Source organism: Notamacropus eugenii, chromosome 2, assembly GCF_028372415.1.
Source record: "Notamacropus eugenii isolate mMacEug1 chromosome 2, mMacEug1.pri_v2, whole genome shotgun sequence".
Taxonomy (NCBI): domain Eukaryota; kingdom Metazoa; phylum Chordata; class Mammalia; order Diprotodontia; family Macropodidae; genus Notamacropus; species Notamacropus eugenii.
Window position 1 is genome coordinate 191,829,918 of NC_092873.1, and position 23,887 is coordinate 191,853,804.

Sequence of the window (23,887 nt, forward strand, 5' to 3'; positions counted from 1 at the left end):
CATATTATATAAATCATCTCATTTGGTCCTCACAACAACTCGACGTGATACATGCTGTTAATATCCCTTTTTACTGAGGGGGTCTCAGGGAGGTTAAGCCCAGGGTCACAAAGCTAGTGATGGTCTTAACTCAGGATCACTTCTATACCCCAACAAGGGATCAGAGTAGACATTTAATAAAGAATATTTTTAAGGATGTTGTTTCTAAGAAGAAGAGTGTGAAACAGTGTGCTCAGGGTAACCAGATCTTAACTAATCTATGTGTATCCTGAGCAGATGTTCTTGAACTGATTTTCACCGTAGAAAGTGAATAAGTTTATTGGGTTGGACTCACCTGCGACTGAAGTCATTTTTTCAATTTGAGTAGCAAGCAGATCAAATCTCACAGCACAATCAGTATTTGAAGTGTTTCAGATGTGCTTGGAATCCATAAAGAAAGAAAATCCTACGGTGGGGAGAGAGAGAGAGAGAGAGAGAGAGAGAGAGAAGGTCATTGTGACATTTACAATCTTGATAATTTTCTATAGAACATTTCCTATATGTGTGCAGGTTAACTGAAACACATAATTTAGCAAACAATCTATTCAGTATTATTTTCTCTGAAAAAATACATCCCTAAATACTAGGATGTTAGCATATGGCTAGTGAAGACAAGTCCAGTCTCTAACATACTGGCTGGGTGAATGACACTGGACAAGTCATATAAGCCATCAGGCAACACACTAAGACTATAAGCTGGAAAACAATTTCCTGTCTGCATTGGTAGAAGGAGTTCCTCACTTTGATTAAACCACAGATCCAGACCAAAACAAGAAAACAAACAAGCAACCCTCCCCTCCCTCCCCCCCCCCCCAAAAAAAAGCCCTAATGTGGAACAAAGTACGGTAAAAAGCAATCCCTTGGTTAAGTACCATCCTTCACTAGTCTCCAAATGTTATTAACCACAGCTTACTCTGACCCTGGTTTTACTTTCCAGGATCTGACTCTCTTACTAGAGCACAAAAACACTGAGTTCATTCATTCTTGTGCCATGAATTTTTTGAGGTTTAAGGTTTTAGTGAATATTGGGCTTAGTAAGAATATTTGCTGTTTTGGTTTGCTACTTGTTTCTGAAAGGAGCTAAAAACTTTTTGTTAAACTGAATACTCAAATAATTCTAGCTAGCACCTTATGTCTTGTCCATGCCCCTTTGCTCTCAGGATTCCAAAATCCCTACACTTTCTTTGACAGTAAATTTTTTTCCAATTTTTTAACTTTTATTTAAAGTTTTGAGTTCCAAATTCTATTCCTCCTTCCTTCTTTTCTTTCCTCCCTGAGATGGTAAACAATCAGATGCAAATTATGCACTTATACAATGTAAAACATTTCCCATATTAGTCATTTTGTACAAGAAGACTCAAACAAAAGAAAAAAATGAAAGCAAGAAGGTGAAAAATAGCATGCTTCAGTCTGTATTCAAATAATATCAGTTAGTTCCCTGGAGGCAGATAGTATACTTCATCATTAGTCCTTTGGGATTGTCTTGGATCTTTGATTGCTGAGAACAGCTAAGTCATTCACAATTCACTGAACAATATTGTTGTTACTGTGTACAACATTCTCCTGGCTCTGTTCAATCCACCATGCATCAGTTCATGTAAGTCTTTCCAGGTTTTTGTGAAATTAGTCTACTACTCATCTTTTATAGCACTGTTATCCATTGCAATCATATACTACTGCTTGTTTTTAACCATTCCCCAATGATGGACATTCCTTTGATTTTCAAATCTTAGCCACCACAAAAAAGAATTGCTATAAATATTTTTGTACAAATAGGTCCTTCCTCTTTGGAATATAGGTCTCCCAGTGGTATTGCTGGATCAAAAGGTATGCCCAGTTTTATAGCCCTTTGGGCATAGTTCCAAATTGCTCTCCAGAATGGTTAGATCAGCTCACAAGTCCACTAACAATGCATTAGTGCTATCACAGTAAAATGGACCATCCATATGACTTCTTTGTGCTCCAAGCTCTTACAGTCTATTTTTCATGGCTAGCCAAAAAGAAAGAAGGAAAAAAAAGCCTACACCTAATAACATGGAGTCATATGCATATATCATTTCATTCTAATCAGGAAGAAATTCCTCTGGTAACCAAAACAGTTTTACTTCTTTTAGCAGTTTTTCATTTATGTCAAATTGGTTTACATATTAAAAAATTTGTATTTCAACTTTTTGCAACCTGATCTATGCCATCCTGTTTCCTAAAAACAACCTTAAAAACTGGAACATTTAAAATAGAAATTGACAACCTTTTCAATGGAAAAATTGTAATATTTTATAATATAATTTTGAAAAATCACATGATCCTTTTATGTTCTTTTGTGCAACTTTTGCAAATTGCTACAATACTATAATTAAAAATAACTATAAAGCTGTAACAGCAGCTTTAATATAACTCATAAAGCCAATAATGTATCTTTAAGAGGGAAGAAACTCTTGGATGACAGGGAGGGAGTTTACCTGGAATCTGGAGATTGTTAATTGTCATAGCTGGAAAGAGACTATGGAAGTACACAGGGAAATGACTTAAAAGATCTTCTTTTCGGAGATACTGAGCAAGTTAATTATCAAGAAGAAAAACTGAAAAGGTCTTTCTTTCCTGAGAAAACTGAATTTAACACTTAAGCTGTGGAATAGGTATCCCAAAGAGAATTCTTGAGAAATTGGCGGTTATCTTGAGACGTGAATGTCAGGACAGTGTTTCCACAGGTAAAAAATAAGCAGTTGCTCTTAATGGTTAGAGCTGACTAGGTTGTGATCTTTTTCACTGTGATGAATTGTTGAAATTTTCAAATACATCTTTGTATTGTAGTACATTATGTGGCCAGAAATGCTAGTGTTTATTTGAGCCTGAGACTAAGGGAGAGAGAAAGAAATCAGGACAGAGAGTGTGTATTAGAAAAGTGGTTTCTCTGGTTTAATTACTAGGGGAGGGGCAATCAGAGCAAATTAATTCATAAGACAGAGGGAGAATTTCTGTTAATTTATGAGGCAATATCAGAACATATTCCTTGATTGTCTTAGAACCCGGGATGAGAATTAGAAAGGTAGGAGTGAAGTAGCAGATTGAAAGATGAAGGGTTAGTGTGATTATTGACAAATATAGTTTACCACACAGCTCTTCCAACCCACATAGGTTATATCTGGGGATTGTAGTCATCTAAACTCTGTTACAAATAGAAAGATCAATTAATAATTTCTTGTCATCAGGAGGTTCTTTTACTAATGCATCTATGTGGCTTTGGAACTGGAAAAAGGATCCTGAAGAGTCACTGTAAACCTATCGCACTGGCATATGAGTAAGATGAATTTGAAAAATAGTATAATTGTCAAATTGGAAGGCAGGTGGAGCCTGACCCTTAGGAGAGAGAGAGGGATGAGACAGGGAAGAATGAGGGTTGAAGGGGAAGGAAAGAATGGCAGAGGAAACCATGATAGACAGAAATACCTAATGTAGTACATAACTAAGAAGATGAAAAAATGGGGCAGCCCAGGGTAGGGTTCTGTGCTTTAGGTGATAGTGAGAGGAAGGAGGAAGACCATGAGAACTATAGACCTGAGCTCTATTTCCCTCCAAAGCTAGTGTGTTTGTGTTTATCATCTGTAAAGTACTTGTGAATTGAGATGAGTCAGCCCGCAAGTACAAAGTCCTCTGTTGGCTTTAATTAAGAGCCTCATGTGACTCACAATCTGTCATTTGCCCATCTTTGGAATAGATGAAGTTATATGATGGGATCCTCACAGTCAGTAAGGACTGTGCCATGGTTATCTTTTTATCTCCCCACCTATCACAGTGCTTTGCACATAGGAGGTACTTAACAAATCTTTATTGAATCAAATTGAATATCATGGCTTCAGCACATCTACCTAATTAACCATATTTCAGATGATCTCCAAATGAGTCTAGCAGCAGTGGAGGAGGGGAAAGGGGAAAGTAAATTGTGGCTTAAAAGAGGAAGATGAGGAGAATTATTAATAGTGGCTAAACATTTATATACTTTAAGGTTTGCAAAGCACTTTCCATGTATTATCTCATTTGGTCCCCACAACTACCCGTGAGGTAGGTGCTATCGTTATCCCCATTTTACAGAAGAGGAAACTGAGGCAAAGAGTTCAAATGACTTGTTCATGATCACACAGCTAGTATCTGTGCCAGAATTTGAACTCAGATCTTCTGATTCTGCGTCTAGTATTCTAACCATCGTACCTTCTCACTGCATGAGGAAAAATATCAAGTGTCTAAAACAAAAAGGAAGGTTGAAAAATAGGTGGCTGAAGTATTTAAAATCAGATTTGAAAAGAGGGAGTGAAAAGAGAGATAATTGGCAGGAGAATAAATAATGAGAAATAATACGTATTGAGGGGTGAACCTATTCATAAGGTAAATGTAAGAATGTGCTATGCTTTATTTTTAAAACGAGCCTTAAATTTAAAAGTTTTAATTTTTGTCAGTTATTGAATTGTCTATCCTACCTTAAATGCTAAAATAGTAAATAGAACCTATGTTTGGAGCCATAGTTAGTGTGGGGTGACTAGGGCTTCCTCCTGACATAATCCCACTGCTGCCATATCAACTGTGCACCATGTATCCACTCCATCTCTCACCTGACTCTGAATTACTACCCTGAGGGACTTCCTCTTGGGCTCTGAATTTCCCCACTATCACGTTTTCCTTCTGGGTTTTGGCTGGAGATAAGGTATTTGGCTGGGCTGTTGGGACATGAACCAGACTTCTGTGAGACAGGCTACCCCCTTTTCCAGTGTAACTGTTCCTAGCCAGGGCACACTACCTTCTGCACCTTCTGTCAGATTGCCAAGGCCTAGGGTCATACCCATATTAGAAAAGGTGCTGTAATGCACCAATGGGGGTGGGATCCTACAGCCCAGAGAGCGTTTCCCTGGCAGCTTCCCAAGCAATGGTGTCTCAGGTTTTCATAGGCAAATATGGTGGGTGGGGATGTCTCTGTCCCCAGAGAGCCTTGTATGCTGAGGTTCAAGTTCTCTTCCCACATCTGAATTTGTCCCAGATACCAGAAGGCCTAGCTATATCTCTGCCTTTGCTTAATCATATTGCATCCTTCCCTAAAACACTGTATTCTTTGCAACGAGGACCATGTTCCTGCATTTTATTCTGCAAGGCAATGTTCTCCAATTTTTTTTTTAAGTCGCACTCTCTATAAAGATTTTTTCAAGTATATTGCTCCCAATAGGTGTATATTTATTTATTTAGAAATTATAGACATGTACATGTTTCTGAGTTCGGTTTATTTCAGTATTGGTTTTGATGTCTGTCACAGCTGAAAAAAAGATACCTGCTAAAGATAAGTAGATCCAAATGGAACAAATCCATTGTTGGCCACTCTTACAAAATCATGAAGTTCATTTTAAAATCCCATTCATCAGTTATGCAAAGGATTTCATGGAAATATAGCTAGTAAATTTCCATATTCCCTTATCACAATTAGTTATTCTAACAAAATTCATCCCAAAGTACTGCATTTATAAATCTTTAACAAATGACTTCAAAATCTATTGAAACTCTTTATTTGAAAGATTTTTTAAAAGGTTAGAAAATTGTGTTTCTAAGTTTTTGAAGTGCGAGGATAGGAGCTATTTTGTAGGTGACACACATCAGTTTTGGCAACAAAAAAAATCACATGATGATGGAAACGTTTCCAAACATCTGTTTTCAAAATGCTCTATTCATAGCATATTTCTTTTAAAAGACAGTTACTTTCTCATTAATGATTAAAAGTCACCTTTGTCTGATATCCAATATATATGGAACTAACTCAAATATATAACATCAAAAGCCATATCCCAATGGATAAGTGGTAAAAAAGGATATAAATAAACAGCTCTCAAAAGAAGAAATGCAAACTATTAACAACCACATGAGAGGCTCCTCCAAATCACTAATAAAGAGGAATTTGAATCAAAACAATTCTGAGGTTTCAAGTTATACTCAGCAGGTTGATGGAAAGAGTCAACGTATTAGGGGTTGTAGGGAGACAGGCAGGTATACGAATACATTGTTGTTGGAACTGTGAAATGGTCCAACCATTTTAGAAAGCAGTGTAGAATTACACTGACAGTGACTACAGTGTCCACTTGCCTTTGTTCTAGAGATACAACCGATAGACACATAACCCCAAAGAGGTCAGAGATGGAATGAAAGGACCAATATACACCATATAGTGCCACTCTTATAGTAGCATAGAGAACTTCAAACAAACCAAATGTCCATCACTTACGATTCAGTTGTTTCAGTCATGTCTGACTTTTCATTTGGGGTTTTCTAGGCAAAGACACTGAAGTGATTTGTCATGTCCTTCTCTAATTCATTTTCCAGATGAGGAAACTGAGGAAAAATGGCTTAAGTAACTTGCCCAAGGTCACATAGCTAGTGCCTGAGGCCAGATTTGAACTCAAGGAAGATGAGTCCTCCTGACTCCAGGCCTGGAGCTCTATCTACTGTTCACCTAGACAAGTTCATTAGTATAGGATGGCTAAACAGAATGTTGGAATCATGGATGAAATGAGCATGAAGAAAAGAGGGAGGGATGGGAAAACAGAAACTAATGCAAGTGAAGCTGATAGAACCAAGAAAAGAATATATATACAGCTACAACAATGTAAATGAAAAGGACAACAGGAAATCAAAACTAGATATCCAACGCTGGCCTTAAAGAAGAGATATAAGAATGTATCTCCTCTGCTTCTCTGCAGAAGTACATGACTAGAGATGTAGGATGCCATATATACTCTTGGACTTGACTGATATATTGGCTGGTTTCTTGGAACTGCTTCTTTTTTTTTAATTCTTTGTTGTAAGGGATGATTTTCTGGATGGGGAAGAGGAAGAGACCTATTGGGAAATGAAGCCGATGTAAAAACAAGAAATACCAATTAAACAATTAAATGTCATCTTTACCTCAAAGGGGCAGATTAAGTGTGTTTACTTTTGTGAAAATGTATGTTAGGTAGCATGCTACTCAGATCTCCTCATCATCAAACATAAGACAGAAAATCTGAAACACTTTTTTGGTTTTTTTGTAGAAGAAAGAAACATAGCATATTTAAATTTGACAGCTTTTAAATTAGGATATAATCAATGAGTCTGCGTGCTATTTTGTGGGGTAAAGCCTTTTGGAGCTTACTTTTTGTTTGTTTCAATAGCACTTGCCAGATAAATATTTCATACTGAAATATTTAAATTTTTTCTAACTCTTAAGTCTAGAACTCTACAAAAATATTTTAGAGTATTGCATATCTCTTTTCATCATAACTTTTTTCAGATATTCACCTTATTCTTTCTATGACTAGTTTTATGTCTTTGAGAATTCAGCTAAGTTTGTAGGTGTTAAAACCAAGCAGGTGAATCTCTCAAATACTCAGATTGATTTGTGATTTCATCAGTTTGGAATTGCCCATCCATTTATTCATGAATCACTAAGAATTCATTATGTACCTTGTATGTGCCAGTTAACATATTAAGTGCTGAGTATACAAAAATAAGAATGAAACAAACAAAAAGGTACTAAATTAATAAAAAATAATTTGGGGAGGGAAAGCACTATTGTGTAAGAGGATCGGGAAAGATTTAAAGTAAAAAGGTGGTGTTTAAATGAGGACCTTGAATAAGAAGATAAGAGTTTTTAAGGCAGAAGAGAGGAGGTAGTACATTCCAGGCATGAAAAATAGCTAATAAAAAAAGCATTTAAGATAGGAAATGGAGTGTCAGATACATAGAACAGCCAAAAAGGCCATTTTGTCTGGACAGAAAAATGTTAGGAGGGGAGTAGTGTTTAATAAGGCTAGAGGGGAGGGTTAGGCCTAGGTTATGAAGGGCTTTAAATGCCAAATAGAGGAGTTTATATTTGATTCTAGAGGCACAGGAAACTGCTTGGTTTTACTGATTAGGGGGCCAACAGTGGGCAGACCGGCACTTTGGAAAATCACTGGCAGCTGTGTAGAGAATGGATTGGAGAGGCTTCATGTAGGGGTAGCAATTAGAAAGTTATTGCAGTAGTCTAGATAAAAGGTGATCTAGGCCTGAATTAGCAGGGTGATTTGATAAAGTAGAGAACTGGAGAGATGTTGTGGAGGTAAAAACAATTAGATTTGGCAACCAATTGCATATGTAGAGATGAATGAAAGGGAGAAGTCAGTATTAGAACCAAGGTCATGAACCGAAGTGACTGGAAGGATGGTTATACCTCAATGGAAAGAGGAAAGTTGGAAAGAAGGGAGGGTTTTGGGGGGAGGTACTAAGAGCTTCTGTACAAATGTTTCTGCTCATCTTGTACAACTCTGCCCCACTGAAAAGAAAAGGAGTGACAACACTCTTCCTTCCTTGTCCCTGCCTTAGAGCCCCAGAGACTTTGAAAGGGCCATGGCTACTGTAACCATGAGGTGATCTGAGGGTTCAAGTATCAGTGTGCTGGAGGAGAAGGGATTTTTCACAAGGCATACCCTGGATGCCTTGGTGACAATTAGAAAAATTGCCTGAGGGTGCTGATTCCTGGACAGAAAGGGAAAGGTCAGGATCTTGGTCACTGAATGGAGACCCTCAGTGGGAAGGGCATAAGGGGTCAGTGTGGGAGAGTACTAGGTAATAACAACTGGAAGGAGTAATACACTTTATGTTGGAAATAAGCCCAGTGATTGGCTCTTCCGGGGGAGGATAGAATGTCATAGATCTTTCCTCTCTCATACACACCTCCATGAGTTATCCAATGGTGGCTTAGCTTTCTATATATTGTCTGACAGTAGACCACAGCTATACAGTCCTAGAACATATAGAGCATATTAAAATATTTAATAATTACACACTCAGAGTTGGAAAGAACTTTGGAACCCACTTAGTCCATATGTAAATAAGAATTCAACTTGTCCACCTTGCCTTGCTCAAAGACCTCTAGTGAGAGGAAATTTGCCTTCCCAGGCAGCCCATTCCACATTCAGATAACACTAATAGTTAAAGGGTTTTCCCTGACATCAAACCTAAATCAGCCTCTTTGAAATGTCTACCCATTGCTTTTCATTCTGCCTTATGGGGCCAAGCATAATAAGACTAATCCCTCTTCTGCATAATGGTGATTGATAATCTTCTGCTGACCTGTAATTCCTCCTGCAATTCCAAACCCTTATGTGCAATAGACAGAGCTCAGAAAAAAAGCTAGGCTGTACCGAAGATAATCAGTCAAGGACAGGATTTTCTATTTGACCTAGAGTCCACTTAAACTCCTGTATCAGGCCCAATGGGAATATTACATAATCCATTTCGTATTTTATTCCTACCCGAGTTATTGTGAAATACAGCCACCATGGCAGATGTGTAATTGGTAATGTTTGCATCTGGGGCCAAATAGCTCAATTGTTTTACAGAGCAAAGCCTTAACTTGGGCCTCCCCAGCTCCTCCCAGCCCAAGCCTTGGGATCTTGGCTTTCTCTTCCTCCACCCAGTCAGTACAAGGTCTCTAGTCTATGACAACTAGTTTTCTACCCAGCCCAAACATTCTACCATTGCCACCTTGCTCTGTACACAATTTGCTTTGTTTCATTTCTGGGCTATGTACTGAGGGGGTGTATTCTCCCCTTCCCGTTCCAGTGCATCAGCATAAAAGCAACCCTGCTGTTTAAAGATAGTTCACCTCTGCAAGGTTTAACTAAGCCTATCGAGAACATTGAGAGTGTTAAAGTCCCACTAGACCATTTTAAAATGCTGGCCTTCATTTCCACTGTTTTTCTTCCTCATCAGTGATTCTTCCCCAGCTACAAGGTTTGATACACAATAGAAAATGCCCTTCAGCTCCCCCAGATTGAACATGGAGCAAATCCATTTTCTGAAGAGTGGGTAAGTGTCTTGAAATCTACTGTCTGCGTCTGCGGGACCATGGTTAAGTGGGAGGACAAAAATATATCAAACCAGGTCAGGAGAATGAGGACAATGTGCTGTCAAACACTCCTTGCCACACAATTACTTTTCATCGTCTGTTCTTCAAATACAGCTGCCAACATTGAAGCTCTTATTTAGTTCTAAAGTGTAGCTAATGTGTAAGCTGCTTTCTCAAACAGAACGGGGACCTGCAAATTCTGTGTTCTGCCGGCAGGCCCTCTCAGAGGTGAAGAGAGAGAAAGGTTTCTTTCACATGTGAGAATCATGGAGTTTCAGCTCTGGAAGGAGCCTCTGATTGGAGCCATGTTCAGTCCAAACCTGAGCTAAAGGCACCAGCTGGAGTTTTACAGATGCTGAAGCTGTTCTCAAAGTGAACAGTCGAGACTGCTGATGATGCCAGATCTACTTGTTAATTCTTATTGTGGCAAGAAATTGAGTGATTTATGTGAGCCATGTGAAAAGGAAACTTAATAATAAAGCATATCATCTTGAAAATATCAGTTTCTTTAAAAAGTGTTGTTGCTATCTTTTGTTCATTTACATGCATTTCCCACCTTCTTGAAAAGAGCTATCCCTTACAGCAAGAATAAAAAAAGAGGAAAAAAATCCCAGCTCAGTAAAATTAACCAATACATCAACCAAATCCCTTATTGTATTCAGTTGTGTCTGACTCTGTGACCCCATGGATCATATTGTCCATAGGGTTTTCATGGCAAAGGTACTGGAGTGATTTGCCATTTTCTTCTCCAGTGGATTAAGGCAAACAGGGATAAGTGACTTACTCAGAGTCAAGTATCTAAGGCTGGATTTGGACTTAGGTCTTTCTGACTCCAGGCCCAGTGCTCTAACTACTGAGCTACCTAGCCATCTCCTACTGTGCAGTGTACCATACCCGTCGCTCCCTGACCCTTTCAAAGAAGGGAGGAAAATTCATTCTCCTTATCTCAAATAACAGGTATTTATAGATTCCTTTCCGTGTTCACAATAGTGCTCCTTGTTGAAGGGGACTCAATGAAATTATAAGGCATGATCCCTGCCTTCCAGGAGATAATATTCAAACTAGAGAAACAGAAGTAGCACACTTGAAACGCTTCAAAGATAAGTACTAGCTTGTGTGGTCCTGAACCTTAGTGACAGTATGGTATGTGGGGTCCTGAATACTTGGATATAGATACAACCGCAGACACTTACTGTTTGATCATGGACAAATCACATGACCTGTCTGAGACTCAGTTTCCTCATCTGTAAAAAGAGGAGCTGGACCAGATAACAGCTCTAAACCTGTGATCCTTAATAGGATTTCTTCTCCAACATTTCAAGAACACTGATTGCATCAGAAGGAATACTTCCTTCTACTTCTCAGTAAATCATCTTTATTAATTTCATGGAAGAATAAAATTGTGGTGGCCAATTTTTTAGGGATGAGCTGCTCTGGATCAAAGATCACTGCAGATGGTGACTGCAGCCATGAAATTAAAAGATGCTTGCTCTTTGGAAGGAAAGTCATGGCAAATCTGGACAGCATACTAAAAAGCAGAGATATCATCCTGCTGACAAAGGTCTGTGTAGTGAAAACTATGTTTCTCCAGTAGTAATGTATGGCTGTAAGAGTTGGACTTTGATGCTTTCGAACTGTGGTACTAGAGAAGATACTAGAGAGACCCTTGGACAGTAAGGGGATGACATCAGTCAATAATTAAAGAAACTAATTCAGACTGTTCCTTGGAAGCAGAAGCATAAATACTTTGGCCACATAATGAGAAGACAGGACTCACTGAAAAATACCTTGATGATGGAAAAGGTTTAAGACAAAAGAAAGGAATGGCAGAGGATGAGATAGGTAGAGAATGTCATGGAAGCAATGAACATGAACTTGGACAGACTTTGGGAGATAGATAAGGATAGAAGGGCCTGGCATGCTGTGGTTCATAGGGTCACAAAGAGTTGGACACAACTGAATGACTGAATGACAACAATTCTGGATTTAGCTATGCTAGCCTTTGAGCAACAGCCTGTACCAAAACTATAGATAGATAGATGCATGATTAGATATATAGGTATGTTGATGATAGTGCTGACTCATACTAGATAGATAGATACATACATGTATGCATGATAAATACATACATATATAGATGATACATAGAGCATTTATGCAGCACTTACAATATACCAGGCTCTTTGATAAGTTCCATGTATGTAAAACAAAACAGTTCCTAGCCTCAATGGGCTTACATTCTATGGGATAAAACAACATATAAAGGGGAACTGAAAAGCAGGAAGCTGAGTGGAGGAAAGGATAACATTTCAGGGGCAAGACTGCTGGTATGGCAGTGAAGAAGGGTAAATTCAGCCAGGAGTAAAATGAGCATGGCTGGGGGTTATCTTGAAATGGCAGTGGGGGCTAGAGATTGACTAATTGGGAGATCAAGCTTCAGGGCAGAGAGATCTCCAGGGTGCAAAAGCTGCTGGAGAGAAAGTGCAGTCCAGAAACGGAGCTGAGTCAGGCAGGAACTAAGTGAGCCCGGGTGGTATCCCCCATGAAATGGCTCTCCAGGCTAGAGACTCACCAGTCAGGAAATCTGTGCTCATGAGGAGGTGAAGACAATATAGTTTGTGTTCCATGGCACCAAGGGTTACCTTTATATCAATATGAGGCACGTGGATCATACTTGAGAGAAGAAAGTAGGAATTAAGGTAATAAAATTAATGAAAGTATATGTTGTACATAAAATATATATGCTATATATTATATAGTATGATGGGAAGGTTCTCAGGCATTGGTGAACCCCTGGAGATGAATTTATCAGAGGACATAAACATTAATCAGGCAGAATGAACAGTCGTGGTTGAGTTGACATCTGCGTTGTTGGAGGGAGTACCCATGTTGATAAGATCACAAACAGACTGCAGTACTACAATATATCACCAATTATATAGTAGAAAAGAAATCCAATAAAATCCTATTCTAGTGCCTCATTATGGTATGGAGAGGACTCTGGGTTCTTGAAAGCTATGCCTAGTGGAGCATAAGCTCTGACAGGTTCTCCCAAAGGAGGAAGTCTTTTAGATAGAGCTCTTCAGACTGTGTGCCTGTTGTCTGAGCAGCTGCCTTATAATCAATTAATTAATTGACAAGCATTTATGAAGCACTTGCTAAGTGCCAAGACACACTGCTAAGCACTGGGAATGGAAAGAAAAAATGGAAAGATCTCTCCTCAAGGAGTTTACATTCTAATGGGAGGAGACAAAGAATATGTAAATATGTATATGCATAATGAATGCAAATAGATACAAGACAACAAATGCCTATCAAGAGGCTGGCCACAGGGTGATAGCCAGGCTTTGGCCATAATTCCCAAAGACCATCATTGAAGAAGGATTGTCATGACAGAGGGAGTAGCCACATGTGTAATAATGTAGATCCTATAATCACATTAATAAACACAAAGGAAAAGAGAAGACATTCCAGGGCAAACAGAAAGACAACAGGGCAAACAGAAAGTGAGAATGAGCAGAGCTAGACCAGGTGACCTCTAGTCCAGATGAGTTGTGAGTGGGTAGGAAGGCAGTTTGGGGAAATATACAGTGAGATATGGCAGCTAGATGGCAAAGTGGATAGAGAGTACAGGACCTGAAGACCAGAAGACTCGAGTTCAAATGTGACCTCAGACCAGATACTTACTAGCTATGTGACCCTGGGCAAGTCATTTAACCCTCTTAATAACCCTATAAAATGAACTGGAGAAAGAAATGGCAAACCATTCTAGTATCTTTGCCAAGAAAACCCCAAATGGGGTCATAAAGAGTCAGACATGACTGAAAATGACTGAACAACAACAGTGAGTTATCCAGCCTTACTGACTCAGAGGGTGTGTACCAGAGATGGGGAAATAAAGTTGATAGGGTTACAGATTTAGAGTGAGAAAGGACCTTAGAGTCTATCAAATCCAATCCCTCCTTTTACAGATAAGGAACATAAAGTACAGACAGGTTTTCTTTCCCAGGATCACACACCCAATAAGTACCTGAGATTGGATTTGAAACTAGGTCCTTTTGACTATGGAACTCCAGTGTTCCACACCAAGCTGAATATGTAGGGTGGGACCTGATTACAGAGGGCCTGGAAAGCTAGGAAAGCAGAAGACTTGGTTGCAGCAGACAAGAGGAATCCATTGTAGATTTTTGAGCAGGGGTGTGTGTGTGCTCATCCTTTGTTGCCGAAGAAGACCATGCCATCAGAGAAATAATGACATGACTTGCACTTGACTTTGTTTTGATTGAGGGAGGGCTGTGCAGGAGAAGCCTCACTTTTCCTCCAGAGCCATCTGAATCCAGTGACCAGATATTCATCAGGATGACTGGAGATGACCCAGGATGAGGCATTGGGGTTAAGTGACTTGCCCAAGGTCATACAGCTAGTGAGTGTGAAGTGTCTAAGGTGAGATTTGAATTTAGGTCCTCCTGACTCCTGCACTAGTGCTCTATCCACTGCACCACCTAACTGCCTGAGCAGGGGTAGTGACACAAGAAAAGTGTTATTTTAGAAAATTTACTCTGTTGTGGTTTACAGGAGAAGTGATAGGTTTGAGAGAGAAGAGACAAGAAGAAAGAGAACCAGTTATAGGACTGCTGTAAAAACCTGGGACCCAGGTAATGAGAGCCTAGAGTGGGATGGGGGCTGAGAAAAATAGAGAGGAAAGGGCAGAACCATCTGCAGGAATGTGTATTATTGGAGATAGAAATTGCTTTGGGACAGATAAAAATGTAAGTTACTGTGTGAGAAACTGTCCATTCCTAAGTGGGCAATTCACCAAAATGCCTCGCTGAGGTTAAAGATCCTATGAACAGGCAAGTTCATGTCTACTCCCTCTTCCACAGGACAGTCTTTTGGATACTTGAAGACAACTGTCATGCCTCCTTCCCCTTCTCCCTTCCCAAGTGTAGTTTTCTGATTCCTTCAGACCACTCATATATCATATCATTTCCAGGGTCTTATCTTCCCAGTTGCCCTTCTCTGGAAATCCTCTAATTTATCATTGTTCATCCTAAAACGTAGCACACAGAATTCAACGCATTACCATCTCTGTGGTCTGATCAAGGTAGAGTACTATGGACTATAACCTTCCTTAAAAGTGATGTCTCTTAGTGATGCCTTAAAATTGCATTAACTTTCTTGGATACCACATCACCAAGCTGACTCATATTGAGCTAGCAGTCCACTAAAGCCTCTTGATCTTTTACACTTCTGTCTAGCCATGACTCCTCTATTTCAAACTTGTTTTGTTTTCCAAATCCAAGTATAAGATTACATTTATCCCCATCAGATATTATTATATTAGATTTCATCCAGTCTTCTAGCCTGTTGAGACCTTTTGGAATCCTGTTTCTATCATCCACTGTGTTAGCCATCCTCTCTAGATTTGTATCATTAGAATTAGAATATAAGCATCTTGAAGGTAGGGGTGGAAGTTCCAAGACCATAGTTTAGTTCAGTTCAGTCATTTTCCATCATGTCCACCTTTTTATATTGGGGTTTCCTTGGCAAAGATATTGGAGTGACTTGCCATTTCCTTCTCCAGCTTATTTTATAGGTGAGGAAACTAGGCAAACAGCATTAAGTGATTTGCCTAAAGTCACATAGCTACTAAGTATCTGAGACCACATTTGAACTTAGAAAAATAAGTCTTCCTGACTCCAGGCCCTGAACATTGTCCACTGGGACACTTAGCTGCTCATAGTAGGTGCTCAATAAATTCTTATTGATTGATTTATCATTTGCTAATTTGATAAGCATTTCATCTAGGTCTTTACACAGGTAATTGATTTAAAAAAAAAAAGACTCAGGGAGACCAGTCAGAAGACTATTGCAGTAGTCCAGGAGTGAGGTGATAAAGGTATGACCCAGGGTGTGGCTGTGTGAGTGGAGAGAAAGGGATATATATTAGATGTATACATTAGAAGGTAGAAATAACAAGATTTGGCAACATATTAAATAGGTGGGCTGAGCATGAGTAAGAAGTTGAAGATGACACAATAGATAAGCCCAGATGAATGAGAGGGTTATGACACCCTTAACAGTTAACAGGAAGTTGGGATGTGGAGAAGGTTTGGGCAAAAGATAATGAGGTAAGTTTTAAGTATGTTGAGTTTGAGGTGCCCATAGAACATCCAAATCTGAGTTATTCAAGAGGCACTTGGGGAGCTGAGAAAGGAGCTCAGAAGGGAGGTTAGTGCTAGACAAATGGAGATGAGAACCCTCTCCAGTGAGATGACAGTCGAATTCTGAGAAGTTGATGAGATTACCAAGCAAGTTAGAATAGAAAGAGAAAAGAAAAAAAGGACCAGCATGAGCCTTGGGAAGCACCAGTGTTGATTGGGCGTAACCCAGAGAAAGGAGACTGAGCCAGTCTCTTCAAACCAGGAGAGACGTGGCACAAAAACCTAGAAAAGAGTGAGTATACAGGGAAAGAGGGAGAATGATAGTGTCAGAGAAGCCAAGAAGGATGAGTTTTGAGAAAGAACCATTAGATTTGGCAATTAAGAGGTAGCTGGTAAATAGATAGTCTAGATAATGGCGCAAAATCTATGACATGCATGAGAACCCTCTCATTTTTTAAAATTAGCAAATCTTCAGCAACAGTGAAATCCTATGCTACTTTTTTTTTTTTTGTAAAGGGTAGGATAGGCTAGCCACGTAGTAAGAGAGTCAGGGATAACCACTGGATAATTCTTTTGCTTTACAAGTATCTATGTAATGTCACAATATAATAGTATTTATAAAGTGCTTTAAGGTGAGAAAAATGATTATTAATAACCAAAGATTTGGGGAGATCCAGAGTTTCCCCCCTTTTTCTAAAGTCCCTGATTTCAAGAGTTTGGTCTCTTGAAGGGCATTACTGATAAAGAGATTGGACTAACTCTCTTAACAGTCTTGTTCAGACCCTACCCAGGTGTGGAAGCCATTATGCTCTAGTCAGGTTTGGGTGGGGATAAATTCTTTGAATAGCTTGCCCAAGGCTGGGGATGGTCTGGGTGTAGGGACAGTCTCTGTTTGACATTATGTCACTCAGCCTGCTCATTCTAATATTCTTTCTCTCTTTAATTATTAACCAGAGTTAATTGCCACCCTTTGGAACACCCCTCTTCCAAAGGCCATATAAGCCATGAGCCCACAGCCATAATTGTCTTTGGTCTAAGAGAGAGAGGGTCAAATGATCATCCTTTTACTATAAATAAATATGCTGGTATCATTAATAAAATGATTAAATTAACCAGAAATTATGTCTTTCAAACTTTTTAAATGTCACAGAGGTTTGCAAAGTACATTACCAATACCTTATTTGAATCTCACAGTTACCTTGGGAGGTAGGTGCCCATTTTACAGATTAAGAAACTGAGGCAGAAAGCGGTTAAGTGGGGAAGAGAATAAACATTTATATTGTACCTGACACATGCCTAGCACTATGCTAAGCACTTTTTTAAAAAAATAAATATTGCCATTTGATTCTCACAACAATCCTCCAAGGTAGCTTTTCCCCATTTTATAGTTGAAGAAATTGAGACAAACAGGTTAAGGGACTCGCCCAGAGTCACACAGCTATAATAAGTGTCTGAGGCTGGATTTGAACTAAGGTCTTCCTTGAATCCAGGCCCCATCCTTTAGCCACTGTACTACCTAATTATCTCTAGAAATCTAGATCAGCGATCTAGAAGAAAGGCCCCAGCCAGCTGGAGTGGGCCCCAAGTGAAGGATTTACAGAAGAATAAGGACATTATTTGCCTAGCATTAGAAGGCATTTCTAGATGACCATATACACACCTGTGGGAGGGAGATAATGCCCCACATTGATGAGATCTGACTTATGGTACTACAGATATGGGTCATGAGTGTCTAGTTGATAAGATATTTAATAGGATACATGAAGAATTAAATAAGCCCTACAAGTTTTTTAGGGTGATCTGGACCTATGAATTTCATTGGTGTGGGCATCTCCCAGTGAGCAAACTCCATTCACTAATGGAGATCAACAATTTCTATAACTTACTACTCTTAGAAGGAGTGAGTTGGCTCCATGGATAGAGCTCTGGGACTAGATTCAAGGAGACCTGAGCTCAAATCCACTCAGACACTTCTAGCTGTGTGACTCTGTTCAAGTCATTTAACCTCTCTTTGCCTCAGTTCCCTCAACTGTAAAATGGGGATAATAACAGCACCTACCTTGCAGGGTTGTTGAAGATCAAATGAGACAATTTTTGTAGAAGTGCTTAGCACAGTGTATGCAATAAGTGCTCTGTAAATGCTTAATCCATTCTCTCCCTTAGTTTCCTAGAACACTACAAGATTAAGTGACTTGCCTATAGACTAGCAACTGGTTTGTCAGGGGTAAAACTTGAACCCAGGTCTTCCTGATTTCAAAACTAGCCTTCTTTCTGCTTCAGCAGGCTGCCCCTGAGGAGTTAACGGGATGAAAAATTTGGGGAACCATTGAACTTGAGGCTATGGAAGCTATAATGCACATGACCTATGGTCTATAAGAAACTGATTAGATCATGCCTGTGTTCTTTTGTAGTATTACAGTAAAGGTAGAGGATGAGACTGCAGAATCTTGATTTGAAAAAAAGGATTTGATTAGGGTTCATTAAATTTTAATCATAAACTGAATTCAAAATAAATTGAAAACTGGTTGACAGAATATAAACAAAGGGTGCCGATAAATGGTTTTGGGGCTTAGTTAGGGGAAGGTTTCCAGGGGCTTGTGAAGCAAAGATGGGCTGAAATTAATGAAGGTTTGAAGTATCTGGAAGAAGATAAATAGTATAGTAATTACATGGAGTAAGAGCAAGAGTGAGGCTCCTGGATGATTAATAAGCTGGATAACTGATTCCTAAGCAATCAAAAGAGGGGGAAAAAAAGCTAGATTTTAACAGCTTCTTGAGGTATCTGATTTTTATCTTTTTGGTCAGCAATGGAGTGTAAAAGTCCTTTGGAATCCATACAGCCTCTGAACAGGTAGGTGGTTCTTAGGTTAAGAGAGGTGACATATATAGTTCAGTTTTATGTAGATTTACAAATGTTTCAAGATTGCTATTAGGAATGTTCAAAAATCTATCTGACTATTGTCAGTATTTCAGTTACAGTTTTTTAATGTCTCATTTGGCTACTAGTGAGATGTTTTATAAGAAAGTTTCTAAGAATTCGGGACAAAAAAAGTCATTTAAAACTCTGCTAATAAAAAATAATTAAATAAAACTGCTAATACTTAGTTCCTCTTATCCCCTCCCCCAAATGTATGCAAACTTTATAGCATCAGTCTTCTTGGTAAATAATTGTGGAGGCCTGGTTTTGAGTGAACTGCTTGGCTAAGAGTCAAACTCTAGTGAACCAATACTTCCAACCTTACTTACAAAATTTCCCAGACATAGAAGTTCTTCCGTTTTGCTTGCCAAAGGATTTGAAATAGTGGCAAGTGTTGGAGCCAAGGGAGCCCTAACTGCCCTTTAGAAAAAAAAATCATGGTCGGTAATTCTCCAAGTGCGATGACTTGCTCTAAATTCAATTGGCTTTGGGTATCTTTTTGAAACTTAGAGTGTGGGAGCTACAGACTGACTACAAGGAATAAACAGATTACATTTCTTTGCTCATTAACCATAAACATTCAGAAAAAAAAGTTGAAACTATTATATGTGTTCAGTTCAATTCAACAGAGCATTGATTAAGTTCTGCCTGTATACAAGACATAGTGTTAGGTGTTAGAAAAAGCAAGACATTAAAAAACTGTAGTTGAAAGTCCATGACAGGGCTGTGGGAAGGTGTCTCTTGAGCCTTAAAGAAAACCAAGGACTGTAAGAGGCCAAGACAAAGAGGGAATGTCTTTCTGGAATGTGAAAAGAAAAGGCATAAAAGAAGGAGATTGAAAAATGAGTTCTGGAAACAGCAAACATTCCCAATAAAGGAGTACAAGATGAATGGTAGAGGGAGAGGGAGAGAAGAGCAAACCTCAAGACAGGGGAGGGCCATTTAGCTAGAAGTCAAAATCAAAAGGATGGAGGAATGGAATACTGGAAATTCGTGGAGTTAGGAAATAATTTAGCAAAATACAGTCAAGCCTCCTAGGGCAATTAACTTCTATGACTGAACCCAAATGTGTGCCCACACCCACACGCATGCATATACACAAAGTATCTGCCAATAGCCAAATATGCCGTGGCTGGGGAAGGGAGGGAGGGCAGTGGAGCAGGCCGTCAAGAAGGCGGAGATACTGTGACAATGCTCCATCACCCTAGCACTGCTTGGCATCAGCTCCTCAGTTAGAGAGTGAAGCCCCAAGGTCCTAGCCACAGACTGGGGTGAGGGCTCATGAAAGTGCCCACTCTCTAATCATCTTTCAATTTTCCTCTCCAATCTCTTCTTCAAGACCTTTACTCATACACATCAGCACATATGCAGCCACAAGTACACATACAAGCAACTGGAGAGAGGTGAGTCTAGGCAAAATATGGAAGAAATAGTGGACTTGTGATGCATCAGAAGGTAGAGGAATAGCCAGAAAGCTGAAACTATCTTAGGGCCAATGAGCACGGAGAGAGACCCTGAAGAAAAAATTTCCTAATACAAATATGACACATCACAGAGAGGCAGAGGGGTTGTGCTATTTTTTTTTTTTTAAGTGAGATATTTGACTTGGGGTTGTCTCTCTCTGTTAGAATATAACAGAGGGCAGGATTTATTCCACTTTGTCTTTGCATCCCCAGAGCCTATTAAGTACACATTAGGAACAGCTAGATGGCACAGTAGAGACCCAAGTTCAAATGCTACTTTAGACCCTGGGCAAGTCACTTCACCTCTGTTGGCCTTAATCTACTGGAGAAGGAAATGACAAACCACTCTAGTATCTTCTGTCAAGAAAACTCCATGGACAGTGTGGTCCACAGGGTCATGAAGAGTTCAACTTGACTGAAATACTGAAGAAATGAGCTTAATCAATGCTAGGTTGATTGATTCATTAATAATAACAATAATAATAGCTAACACGAATATAGCATTTACTATTTGCTGGACACCGTTCTTTCTTCCATTAGGAAGGAACACATAATTTAATATGTCTTGTTTTTGTTCACATTGTTTTGCTGTTGATGCTAGTAGTTTGCTTTAAAAAGGGAATGCAAGATTTCCTGTAGCAAAAAACTGATGTAAATTCAAAGGATTCTCCTGTTTCACATTCAACAACTTGTAAAAACACAAACTTAATTTAGACCAGCTAAATACAGTATCTTTTCTCTCTCTCTGTCTCTTTGTGTCTTTCTCTGTCTCTCTCTCCCTTCCTCTCTCTTTCCCTCCCCCCCTTTCTCTGTCTTCTCTATTAAAAGAAAATTCCCCCAATATTGTGAATTCTCTTTTCTTTCTTTTTCATTTTCAAAGACCTTGACAAACACTAACTTTCTCTGTCTCTTGGGCTCACTATCTCTCCACTATCTTCCTAGATTGGCTTCTCTTCCTGATTGCCAGTTGTATGAGCATGCGTGTGTTACTGGTTATAACTACAAGGTTTGAAGGAGAACCATTGAAAGAGAAAATTACAAGCTACGTGACCCCAGGCAAGACACCTAACTTTTCTGAACCTGCCTGTCTCATGGGGTTGTCGTGAGGAAAGAGGTTTTTTGTTGTTGTAGTTTTTTTTTAATATTAAATGCTAAAGTTGTTTTTGTTTTGTTTTGTTTTACTGGTTGGGAGAGGGCAGTCTGGATCTGTAATTTCAAATGTATGGCATATTCTCAGTTGAGGAAAACTTCTACCAATGAAGATCTATATGGAGTCTTAGTTGCCTGGGACAGGGAGAGATTGATTAAGTGACTTTCCCATGATTACAAAGTCACTGTGTATTATGGGCAGGAACTGAACCCATGGCATCCTCATTTGGACCAGCTATCTATCCAATACATCACGCTCTCTCAAACTGCTAATTATCATTTTTATTATCAGTAGTAGGAGTGGCAGTAGTTGTCGGAGGAGGAAGAAGACTAGTGGCTCCTGAATCCTGACAGTGAAGTCAGCTGCTAGGAATTTCCATCCACAGTGAGCATCTTAGCCCTAAGAATATTTCCCCTCCCAAATTTTTCTGAAATTTCAGAGGTTTTACCTTCCTTGTTAACTGAACTGGTGGCCTGCAAAGAGGGATAGTGGCCATATGACTAAGTCTGACAGTGCTTTCTCAGCTGGCTGATTTGGGGCTGCAGCAGCATAAACACAGGATTGTGGCGTGACATTTGGGAATCAAAGCTGTCTTGGCAGCTAAGCAATATTTAACCCAATGTTTGATAATGATGCCGCAATATTTGACTATAAAATCCCAAAACTCATCTGAAGTGATGCAGCCTTGAAAACCCTAGAATCCCCACACCATCTAACACTGAAAGAAAACAAAACATCCTAAAACCTGTACTGTTCAAAGCCATCAATGTGGCATGGATTAGAAAAGGAACTAATGAAAGCCTCTATCAGTCAGTCAGTCAATCAACCAATAAGCTTTATTTATTAAGGTATATGCTAGGTACTGAGTTGGACTCTGAAGATTCAAAGACAGAAGGATTTGAATGTACTTAGTGTCCTGACAAAATTGCTGCCCTCAAAAAGCTTATATTTTAAGGGGAAGATAGATTATAATAACAGATATGTACTAAGAAAGTACACAGTGACTGGGGGAGGAGGGCTCTAGGAACTGGAAAAAATCATAAAAGGCCTCTTGAAGGGCCGGCATATCTCATTCAGCATAAACCTATTCTGAATTTCATTTATGATGCCTGCTGGCAGTTGCCTGAAACACAAGAGAGCTGGGGGAGGGGAAAGAAAGAAAAGAAGGAAATTGTTGCCTGGATAGCATTAAGTACTCTTTATGTCATCAAACAGGGTTTCTAATCACATTTTGTAAACCCAGAGAGTGTACAGGATGTGTTTTGTAGTTTCCTTTCTGAGGATATTAAAGGTGTCACAAACATTTATTACCCCCAGAAAAGAGTAATTTCAGCTGCTCAGTAATTCCGCACTTCTCAGCTGCTAGGTTTGCCAATGAGTCCTCTGGACAGCACTTGCCTCTCTTTAGACAGTGGGAGCTATAAAATGATTTTTTTTTCCTAAACAAAGTTCATAAAATCCTTTGACTTTTCTGTTCTAGTTCATATTATCTGACCCTGGCCCTGCAAGTCATCCCTGAACCACAAGCAGTTGTTCAGGGACACAGTTGAGCTGTCTGTCCTGACACACCCAGTCCTTGTTACAAATATTTTTGTCAAAAGTGGGTGAATTGATGGCAAAGCAGCAGAGGGAAACCTCAGTGGAAGAGAAAACAGAAAAAAAATGAAGATGAGAGTGTTTTTTCCTTCCCTTTAAAGCCCCCAATGCTTATGCCCACTCTTCTCACTCCAATACCCATCTCTCCCGTTTGCCTACAAACCACAGACAGGATTTCACAGTCTGTGGTTCAAGCATTTATGGAGCACTTATTCAGCAAGCATGTATTAAGTGCATACTGTGTGCAAGCCACTATGGTGGGTGCTGGGAAGACAAAATAAAATAAACAGTCGCTACTCTCAAGGAACTTAGAATTTATTCGGTGTAACGCACGAAAAAAGAATCTATTTATTCTGTGGAATGCTAGTGGTACCAGGCACTGTGGGAGTAACCAAAATAATGTGACCCAGGTTGCTTATGGGGAAACATCATTAAAAGAAACAAAATAATGAAGTCGCTGCTAAGGCCATCCATCATAGCTGTTCCTGATCTAATACAACTTAACTTCTTTTTGGTGGTTGTGGGCTTCTCGGGGTGGGGGTGGTCTTTCCTATGCCAGTACCAAAGAGACCTCCCACAAAGTACAGAACACTGGAGAGCCTTAGTCTGGGGTTAGCTTCTATGATCCAGGATAGCACTTCTGTACTAGTTTTCCCTAAA

General features: G+C 39.4%; 1 protein-coding gene across 4 annotated transcripts in view; it reads right to left on the bottom strand.

Annotated features, from left to right (window-relative positions):
• TRAF3IP2 (TRAF3 interacting protein 2) overlaps window positions 1-23,887 on the bottom strand; it is a 112,272-nt gene that overhangs the window by 39,984 nt on the left and 48,401 nt on the right. For all 4 annotated transcript variants that reach the window (XM_072637641.1, XM_072637640.1, XM_072637642.1 and 1 more), the window contains one exon: window positions 335-445. In XM_072637641.1, coding sequence (XP_072493742.1) covers window positions 335-350 — 16 coding nt within the window. In that variant the 5' untranslated portion in view covers window positions 351-445. The remainder of the gene's footprint in view (window positions 1-334; window positions 446-23,887) is intronic.